This window comes from Citrus clementina, unplaced genomic scaffold (genome assembly GCF_000493195.1).
Source record: "Citrus clementina cultivar Clemenules unplaced genomic scaffold, Citrus_clementina_v1.0 scaffold_2, whole genome shotgun sequence".
Classification (NCBI taxonomy): Eukaryota; Viridiplantae; Streptophyta; class Magnoliopsida; order Sapindales; family Rutaceae; genus Citrus; species Citrus x clementina.
Genome location: NW_006262688.1, coordinates 28,473,861 through 28,485,176, shown reverse-complemented (window position 1 = coordinate 28,485,176; position 11,316 = coordinate 28,473,861). Strand labels below are relative to the sequence as shown.

The 11,316-nt window shown below is 33.9% G+C and overlaps 1 protein-coding gene across 1 annotated transcript; it reads right to left on the bottom strand.

Moving 5' to 3' along the window:
* Positions 1-1,346: 1,346 nt before the first annotated feature.
* Positions 1,347-2,585, bottom strand: LOC112101042 (protein FAR-RED IMPAIRED RESPONSE 1-like). The gene has a single exon (XM_024190939.1). The coding sequence runs from the start codon at positions 2,583-2,585 to the stop codon at positions 1,347-1,349; it is 1,239 nt and encodes a 412-aa protein (XP_024046707.1).
* Between the last annotated feature and the right edge of the window lie 8,731 nt (positions 2,586-11,316).

Below are 11,316 nucleotides of genomic sequence, written 5' to 3'. Positions count from 1 at the left end.
ATTTGGAGAGGCCCCGACGACCAACACTTTTAAAGCGACCAACATGCAGAAGAATGAGGACTTCTCATGTCATGTCACAAGTTTCTAAAAATTATGGTTGCTGTTGTAATTATTGTTATTATTATTATTATTATGAATAAAGAAATATATGTACATTTAGAATTATGATTAGGTACCCAGAGTTGAGTAATATAATGCATGATAAGTTTTTATTGGTGGAGTTGTGTTGTAGGCCCCACAACTCCACTAATTAAAATACTTCAGGTGTGCGTGATAGCGCGTATACGCCATACAATGCATTAGTATTTTTATTAACTTTTTTTAAATAATTAATATATTGTATATTAGTAAATTCACATTTTAAAAGATGCGGAAATCCACACATGATAATATATATATATATATATACAATATTTCTATTATCCGAATGTTCGGATATTAGTTATCCTCCGCATGTGTAATATAAGCGGTTGGATCAAATTGAGTCAATCCAACGCTTTTAAAGCCTTTGCCCGCTAAACTAGTAAAGTGCAACATATATTATATTGATTTATTGCCGTAAAAAAACCTTTGTTATATAACTAGTTGTCTGTCTATTAAATTGTGTTAGTGTAAAATCTGGTAAAATATAAATTTATTTAAATAACTTATCCCATGTGAAGTCTTGTCAAATCAATATACTAATTATCATGAATGTAATCAAGCGCTTTTTCTTTTATTGTTGTTTCATGATTTTTTTAAAATTATATATTCCAATTCTATTTCATTGTTCAATTCTTATAAATATTCTGCATCTTTCTAATTAAACCGCATTAATTTTCTCAATTAATTTACAATCCTCTTTTCAAAAAAAAAATTATTGTTCACTGGCAACCAACTCATTGAATGACATTCAACTATAAAATTAAAAAAGTTAATAAAAGACAAATGGGAATATAAGGTAAATTAATTGAAAAATATTTAACACTCATTAAGTCCTGTAAAATTTAATTACAGAAGACAAAAATTCTAATTTGCCCAAACATTTTAGCTAAGCCCATGGTCAGAATAATAACCATGATTTCTCAAATGAATCCAAAGTAACCCAGATCTTGACCGTCATTCATCTGTAGTCAACCACACATGCATGAACAAATAATTAATTAGATTCTTACTTCATATTCACAAATGTCAATACAACAAAATATATTTATAGTTATGTCAAAGACCATGTACCTATAGAGGAGGAGCTTTCATTAAAACTATCTGCATCATCCAATAAAGAAGACCTATGTGAAGTAAAAATAGAGTAAAAAAATTAGTATAAAAAAATGTTGTATAATAATTATATGTTAAGTTAAACATGCTTACCGATTTTTGAGCATTGAACAATTTCTTTTATCATGTGATTGTCCAATTTTTCCACATCCATGACAATGCTTGTTTTTATCCTTAGCTCGTGCCTTCTCTTTTCTTTTTTTCAGCCTTTTTCCACACCCTTTTGCCCTAACTACAAGTGGATCATTCAATACATGTTGGTCAGTACACTTGTTTTTCTCCATAGCTTTTGGATCCTGACTTACAACTGACTTAATCTTCCGAAGTGAATTTTCGAAATCATCCATCAGTATCTTACTTGCCTCCTCACTAATGACAGCCTTATCAATAACATTTGAAGCGAGTTGAAATAATGCAGTACGTCTCATGAGAATTGAACTCTGGAAACAATCTTCTATTTCTAAACCACCATCACCAATGACTTTATCACATCTTGCATATTTTGTCCATCTCTTCAGTATGTATTGATCTGGCAAATATGTAAATTGCTTTCTATGAAAATAAACTAAAATATGTTTACATGGAATTCCTTTACTCTCAAACTTCTTACAAATACATGAAGCAAAATCCAAAGTTTTGTCAAACAAAACTTCGTGCACATCATCATCTTCATTCTGGTTCACAACTTTGTACACACAATGATGAGCATATTCTTTTAGAAGTTCGATTTTATGTTGCAAACTATCCCACAATTCATCTTGAAATTTATAAAAAATTTCACGTGTGTAAAGACTAACCATTTGCTTCTCCCTCTTCAAAGGCAATTTCAAAGTAGGTTTTTCATTGACGTCTGCATGATTAGCATTTAACTCTTCATGTCTTTGGTGATTAAGTGCTCTATTAAATCGTATCATAAAATCCAATAATGAATTTTTTTTAGACACGTACCTCTTGAAGAAAGAATGACAGCTCTCTGCTTGTTGACTGCTGGACATTCCAGCAGAAAAGACATGATTCACATATGTAGGCACCCATTTTGAACGAATTTCAAAAACTGATTTTAGCCATGCATTATCATGTAGCTTGCCTTTTTCTACAATCTCCAGCCAATTTCTATCAAAATCATCCCTACTCAATGACTTCCAAATGCATTTTTGAAAATCAGGATAATAATCCTTATGCTTGATTGCATGAATCTTATTAGAAAATTTATTCAGTATGTGCCAGATACAATACCTATGAAATGTATTTGGAAGAGTTTCAGAAATGGCTTTCGTTATAGCTGGATCTTGGTCAGTAATAATCATTTTCGGTAGATCACTAGGCATAGCTTTTTTAAATTACTCAAACAACCAAACAAAAGACTCAGTAGTTTCATCGCTTAAGAATGAACAAGCAAAGACAATTGTCTGGCCATGGTTATTAACCCCGATAAATGGTGCAAAAATCATACCATATTTATTGGTATTATAAGTAGTATCAAAAACCACCACATCACCAAAAGAATTATAACCCCTTCTAGATGTTGCATCAGCCCAAAAACAATGGGTAATTCTATTTTCATTATCGGACTCAATTGTAAAAGTAAATGCTGAATTTTTCTCTTTTTCCAACTGAAAACGCTCTAACAACATATCTGCATCATGTCCTTTCACTTTATTCTTGGATTTCGTTTCATCGTTATATAAATTTTTCCCAAGACATCCAATATTTTGTATACCTCCAGCTTGCAACTCAAGGACACTAATTTGTTGATGTATTGGTATATTAGCTGCTGCTAATTGACGAGTCAATGATCTTTTTGCTTCTGACACATTACGATGAGATCTTAAAAGAAAACTTGAGCTGTTTGTTTTTAAAGGAAAAGTTGCAGAGAAAATTTTATTTCATTGAATCTAGACAATTCACAAAGTCATTATTCAACTTAATCAATCACAGCTTATATACACACAAGTTAGTTATACACACAAGAATTATTAATAACAGACTTTAACATCCTGTGCTGACTTGCTATTTCATAACTAACTCTGATGACTTGGCACTGCTGAGCTGGCATGATTGACTAACTTCACTTGCTGAAACTATCGGCTTCTTCACCTTTCTATTCTTCATAAGCTCAGCACAATGAGCTTCCTTTACAGCCCCCCTCAAACTCAAGGGACACATCTGCACATTGAGTTTGTCTCTAAGATAGTTAAAGTGAATAAATGAGAGAGGCTTGGTCATGATATCAGCTATCTGTTCTGCACTAGGAATGTACTGAATTTGCAGTTCTCCAGCAATCACTTTGTCTCTGATGAAGTGTAAGTCAATTTCAATATGTTTAGTCCTTGAATGGATAACTGGATTGCGAGCTAACTCAGTGGCACTGATGTTGTCACACCAAACACTAGGAGTTTCTGTACAGCTTAAACCAATTTCAGAAAACAGAGATTGTAACCAGCTTATCTCTGCACTAGCTGAAGCTAAGGCTCTATATTCACTTTCAGCACTTGATCTGGCAATGACTGACTGCTTTTTAGATGACCATGATATTAGATTGTTTCCCAAGTAAATGCAGTAAGCACCCACAGACTTTCTGTCATCAAGATCACCAGCCCAATCTGCATCAGTGAATCCTGTGATCTTCATCTCTCCATGCTGAGCAAATTTAAGTCCATAATCTTAAGTAGACTTCAAGTATCTGAGCACTCTCTTACAAGCTACCAAGTGCTGCAATGTAGGAGTGGAAACATACTGGCTTAACTTGTTGACAGCAAATGCAATTTCTGGTCTTGTTAGGATCAGATACTGCATTCCCCCCACAATGCTTCTATAATGTGTAGGATCAGTGATATACTGACCAAGATGACCTGGAGTTTCCTTTTGTAGCTTTATCCCAGTGCTCATAGGTTTATCAATTCCTTTGCATTCAAGTAGCTGAACTTTGGATAATAAGTCTCTTATGTATTTCCTTTGTGACAGATAGATACAACCTGCATCATACAAAACTTCAATGCCCAGAAAATAAGACAAATTACCCAAATCTTTCAAGGCAAAGACTCTGCTCAGTTCAGTTATAAAGGTTTCCAATGCTGCACTATCTGGTCCTGTGATTAAGATATCATCTACATAAATCAACACCATTATCATGAAGTTTCTTGTTTTCTTTATGAATAAGGAAGAGTCTGCTCTTGAATTGACAAAATCCCACTGTAACAAGCAGCTTTTTAACTTCTCATACCAGGCCCTTGGAGCTTGTTTAAGACCATAGAGAGACTTATGGAGTTTGCATACAAATTCTGGTTTCTGATTATTGACAAAGCCTGCTGGTTGATCCATAAACACCTCTTCTGTCAGCTCTCCATTAAGAAAATCATTATTTACATCGACTTGCCTTATCTCCCATTGTTTCATGACAACTAGACTAATCACCACTCTGACAGTAGCTGACTTTACTACAGGGCTAAATGTCTCAAAGTAATTAACCCCTTCAATCTGCTGAAACCCCTTAGCTACTAGTCTGGCTTTATACTTGGCCAAACTTCCATCTGAATTTTGTTTGACTCTAAATACCCACTTGTTGCCAATAATTTTCTGACCAGCTGATCTAGGAACCAGAGACCATGTTTTGTTATCCATTAGAGCCTTGTACTCATCCTTCATGGCTGCAAACCATTTAGGATTCTCCATAGCTTCTTTGACAGATTCTGGTTCTTTATGAACAAGTGTGACATTGTAGAGTTTTGGCTTTAAAATCCCAGCTTTGCTTCTAGTGATCATGGAATGTGAGTTTACTGGTGTAGTAATGTGTTGTGTATGTTCTAGGGATGAGATAGATGGAATAGTGTTTAGTGATATTTGATTATGAGGAGATATTTGATCATGAGGAGAAGTACAAGGCTCTGGCTCTGTATGTGGTTGAACTGTTTGTGATAAAGAGTGAGGATCAATGTTGTATGCAGAATTACCTGAGTGATGAGAAGTGCTACTGGTAGGTCTTGCAGAATCATGATTATAGTAGTTGCTGTCATCTGATATTGGAGATATTAACAAAGTGGATAGATGATACACTTGTTGAGGAGTAAATGGTAGGTTTGAACATGAATTTGATGAGTTTGAAGTGAAACCAGAATCTGATGAGTAAAGAAACAAATTCTCATAAAAAACAACATGTCTAGCTATATAGGTTTGACCAGATGGATGTAAACACTTGTACCCTTTATGAGAAGGGCTGTAACCTATGAAAATACATTTACTAGAATGATATGCAAACTTATGCTTGTTGTAATCTCTCAAATAAGGATAACATGCACAGCCAAAACACTTGAGCATCTTGTAATCTGGTTTATGACTGAAAAGCTTTTCATATGGTGTAAGAAATTTCAGAGTTGCAGAAGGCAACCTGTTAATATGATAAACAGCAGTTTGGAAGGCTTCCCACCAAAATTGTAAGGGTAACTTAGCTTGAGCTAAAAGTGTGAGACCTGACTCAACTACATGCCTATGCTTTCTCTCAACTACCCCATTTTGATGGTGTGTATAGGGACATGAGTGCCTGAAAATAATGCCATTTTGATTCAAGAATTCAGTAAATGCTCGGTACTCTCCCCCCCAGTCAGATTGCAACTTCTTAATGGGGCATTGAAACTGTTTTTCAACTTGCAATCTGAATAGTTTGAAAATTTGTAAGGCTTCTGATTTCAACTTTAATGGATAAATCCAAGTATATCGGCTAAAATCATCAACAAAGCTGATATAATAGATATGACCAGTTCTAGAAGGTATAGGTGAGGGTCCCCATAAATCAGTATAAATGAGTTCAAGGATGTGAGAAGTTTTGGTTTCAGCAATAGGAAAATGCAATCTATGAACCTTGCCTAGTTGACATGCCTCACATATCTGCTGTGCAGATTGTTTGATAAGATTGGTAGAGAGATTGATAGTTTTATCATTCTTAAGCAAATGTATTAGTACATCATGATGAGGATGACCAAATCTTCTATGAAACAAACTGATTTTATTAACTGATGCATTACAAGGAGAGACAACAGTTTGATAACAAGACATAGAAGTTGAATGATTATTTTGAGCACCAGTTGTAACAGGAAATGAAAGATGACAAGTAGATAGCATAGACAAAGGCTTATTTGAAGAAACTTGACTCAAGAAAGAAGAGGGTGATGTCTGAGATGACTTTAACAGCAACTTGTATAATCCTTTTTCAGCAAGACCTTGCAAAAGCACCTGTCCCTTCAGTGAATCCTTTACATAACACACATTGCCAACAAATTCAATAGAAAGGTTATTATCAGTTGTCAACTTAGATACACTTATTAAGTTCTTAGTAATTGAAGGAACTAATAAGATATCTTTAAGTGTTATAGGTGTGTGCTGGCAGGCAGTATGAAGGCATTTATAGTTAAAGCAAGCATCACCAATATGAGTAATGATCAAACCTTGTCCATTGCCAATGGTAAGCTGGTCTAAACCTTTGAATTCTTCTCGTACATGCATGTTTTCCATGTTATTTGTAATGTGATGTGTGGCACCACTGTCCAGATACCACCCTTCATCTGATGAATCTTCCAGATTTGCAACATAAGCTTCAGGCAAAGTAAATGCTTCTGATGAATAAGAAGAAACAGGGGAGTAATGAACTGGTTGACAGCCAGAGTTGACACCAGAAAGTTCATAAGGATCTTCAATAGCTGACTGGTGGTATGAGAATGGCTCAAAATTGGTCATATATGCTGCTTTAGGTCCCATCATCTTTCCTCTCCCAAATTGTTTTGGAAAAGGAGAGTAATTATCACCATATCTATACCAGCAAGCATCAGCAGTATGACCTTGTTTGTGACATATTTGGCACACAGGTATTGACTCATTAGATTCACCAGCAGAAATGCTTGAGCTCATTCCAGGTAAAAATGTATTCCTTACATGTGGTGACCTAGGATGATGTGTAAATTGTTGATTTCTTCCAAAGCTTGCAGCATGACCTCTTCCAAAACCACCAGCAGTACTACTACCAGCTGGAAAACCTCTAGGATAAGAGTTAAAGAACATGCCTCGACCAAAATTTTGACTTCTTCCTCCAAATTGACCAAAGGATCCATTACCATAAGTATTTCTCCTAGGAATTCCCCTCATTTGTGAATAGTTTGCATTCATCATACTGTGATTAGCATTAAACATGGCCTGAGAATTCTGAGAATTCTGATGTTGTTCCAATCTAGCCTCATGACTCAACAAAAGTGCATATGCATCATCATAACTCATTTTATTTGCTGTAATTATTGAAGCTAAATCCAGATAGCCAGATCCTAATCCATTAAGAGTTCTTATTAGCAGATCTTTTTCAGTTATATTATCACCAGCACAGGCAAGCTTATTAGCAAGTATCTTCATCTTTGAGCAATATTCTTCAATCGACATTGATTCTTTTCTTAAGGTATCTAATTCATATCGAAGCTGCATAACCTTTGCTTCAGATTGAACTCCAAATTGCTTTTCAATCGACTTCCAGACATCAAATGTAGTATCATAATTGAGAACTGAGCTTAGAATACCTTCACTTATAGTTGAAAAGAGCCAGCTCAGCAGAGTCTGATCCTGAGCTCTCCAATTTACATATGCTGGATTCTCAGTTCTCTCCACAGATCCATCAGTTCGAGCTTGAGACAAATACTGTTCTGGAATATTTTGATTTTCTGAGATAAAACCTTCAAGTCTATTTCCTCTGATCGAAGTCAGAACTTGCTTACGCCAGAGGAGAAAATTAGATCGATCAAGCTTGACGGTTGTAGCAAAAGTAAATGAAATTTGATGAGAATGAGTTTGATGAACAATCGAATGATTTTGATTAGTTGTACTGGAACTAGCCATTGTGGCTCTGATACCATAAAAGAAAACTTGAGCTGTTTGTTTTAAAGGAAAAATTGCAGAGAAAATTTTATTTCATTGAATCTGGACAATTCACAAAAGTCATTTACAACTTAATCAATCACAGCTTATATACACACGAGTTAGTTATGCACACAAGAATTATTAATAACAGACTTTAACATCCTGTGCTGACTTGGTATTTCATAACTAACTCTGATGACTTGGCACTGCTGAGCTGGCATGATTGACTAACTTCACTTGCTGAAACTATCGGCTTCTTCACCTTTCTATTCTTCATAAGCTCAGCACAATGAGCTTCCTTTACAGATCTTAAAAGGTGTACTCTTCGGGGTGTTGTTAATGGGTGGTTATGATCCTCTTCAAATACGCTAGCTACATAAGTTCCTGATTTAGACTTAACCATTGCTAGTTTTGCCTTACAACCCTCTCTCACTTTACCGCGTCGTCGTTTTTTTTCAACTACTTCTTTAGTGGTTGCCCCTTCTTTAGAGCATATATACTCCTTCCTTACAATTTCGCCTGTGTGACTTTTCTTACTAGAGTTGATTCTCACGCTAAAACCAACCTTTTTTGCATATTCATTATAAAATTCATGAACGTCATCTAGTAAGACAAATTCTTGTCATAACCTGGGCATATGATCATGTGGTATGACTACGGGTTTGTAAACTTTGTCTCTCTGCTCTTGCTTGGCTTCTTCATAACTTTCCCCAGTGTCTATTCCAATATCATTCATTCTCTTCATAAATCAAACAAGAAAAAAAAATTATTATAACATCACGATCTATAGTAATTAATATGAAAATGGATTTTAGCTACATGGAAATTAGAAAGATGTAGACAAGAATAGAACAATACAAATAATAAAATAAAAGGCGTCAGATTATATTCATGACTCATGAGTAAAATAATACACACATATATATTTTTAAAAGAATTTAGCATACCTGTTATTAATTGTGAGAACCCGCCAACAGTAGCGATCAAAATTAAAAATTAAAGTCAATGATAATTAGTGTTTTGGCTTGGCAACTAGTTAATAGGCAGACAACTAGTTATATAACTAGGGTTCTTTTACGACAATAAATCAATATAATATTTATTGCACTTTACTAGTTTAGCGCGCAAAAGTTTTAAGAGCGTTGGATTGACTCAATTTGATCCAACCGCTTATATTCAACATGCAGAGGATAACTAATATCCGGACATTTGGATAATAGAAATATTGTATGTGTATGTGTGTGTGTATATATATATATATATATATATATATATATTAGTTTTTTAATTAGGGATCTCTGATTTTAATAAAGTTATGGGTAAGTTAAAAGATAAAATAAACACATATTCCAATGGATTGTATTTTTTTATGTAGTGTATTAAAATCTAAATTTTTTTGTTTTTTGGCTAATCTCTAACTTTATTAAAGTTAAGGATTCCTGATATATATATATATATATATATCCAGAATTTTAAAGTGCGGGAAAGTTTAGGAAAGTTTTAAAACCGCACAGTTTTAAAAGTTTACAATTTTAAAGATTTTTCAAACTTTCCCGCACTTTAAAATCCTAAATTAGAACATTTATATATATATATATATATATATGGATATGAGTCTATCCTTGCGCATTAGTTATTTTTTGGGCTTTTTAATGATTTCGATTTCAAATGCCCAATATGAGCTGGGCTTCACATTGAGACCACCAAAATCCTGAAAGAAGTATAAACCGTTAGACTGTAATAATGGAAACAAGTAAATATATCAAAAAATGATATTGGAAAATTAATGGTCGAATACATAGTTTGATCATAAGATATGACAACAAATAATAGATTATTAGAATAAGAAAAGAGATGTTATTAATAATTTATTTTTTTTATCATATACGACGTTCATTAATCTCAAGTAGATTAGAGTAGAAATGATATAATTTATGACTAAAATTTAGATCAATTTATATGTAATTCATCACACACAGTATATGAATGAAAAAAGTTAGACCACCGATGTAATACTAGTTAGGCGCAAAGGGAACAAAAAATCAATGTGGTTTGATATATCCACTTAAGTCACACACAACAGATTCGAGCTAAGGATACTTGAATCTTATGCTTGGTGCAACATTTTGGTGTGTCTTCGTAAGCTAATTTTTCATGTGATTTTTAAAACTCTCCATTTCCGATTCAAGATTGGTTCTATGAGTAGACTTCGTTGCCGTCAAGAGTCAAAAGTGTCACTATGATATTTTATGAAGGCAAATCACTTCTGCATAGATTTCCTCTCCATCAAATGTTTTCGTATTAATTTTGTGACATTGTAACAAGTTCTGTTGTGTTTCATGTGGTATGTATCACTGCCATAAATTGCTTTAATGAAATAATCACTTATTTCAAATGTCGCAGCTGCATTAGTATAATGTATGTATTGATGTAAAATTTGGTCATGTTGTATGCCACTTGTTTTTAATGTTTGTCATGTCGAATTCAAATCCATAAAATAAATATTGATCAAATGGTTAACTTGGCAGCCGATATAGGAATAGTAGTCTCATTGAAAATGTACTAAAAAAACAAAATAATAACATATCTATTGCAAAAGGCGAGCAAGAAAAGGAGGGAAAGTAATGTAGATTGGATTTATCTCCAGCCTAAAAGGGGGAAGCACTTCATAAATTAATGCGTTTAAGCCTGCAACCATTTATCTGGCATACAAAGTCATGCTACTGTAAACAATTTATCAAGCACTTTAATGTCATGCTGCTATGGATATGCACGCTTCGATGGCCATTCCGCAGCTATTTATTATTGTGGAGACAAAAACGTATCGATTGGTGATTTTTTTTCCTTATTAATATTTGGTGCATGTTTTTGTTCTAATTGAAGTAGAGGGCCCTAATTTTCTGAAATTTTGTTGACAGAAGATAGAGAGCGCATAAATTAAAATGCCATTAAGCAAACGTATTTTAAATCTTTGTGCTCTCTGTATTCTGTCATCAACGTGCAGCTTCATTTAGCCCTCAAAACTGTAGTGATCTACTGATCTTCTTCCAGGTGCTATTTGTTAATTTTCATTTTATTATTATTTTATTGTTCATATATATATATATACAGAGAGAGAGAAAGACACACAGACAAACACATACATACATATACAATTATACTCCTAATATA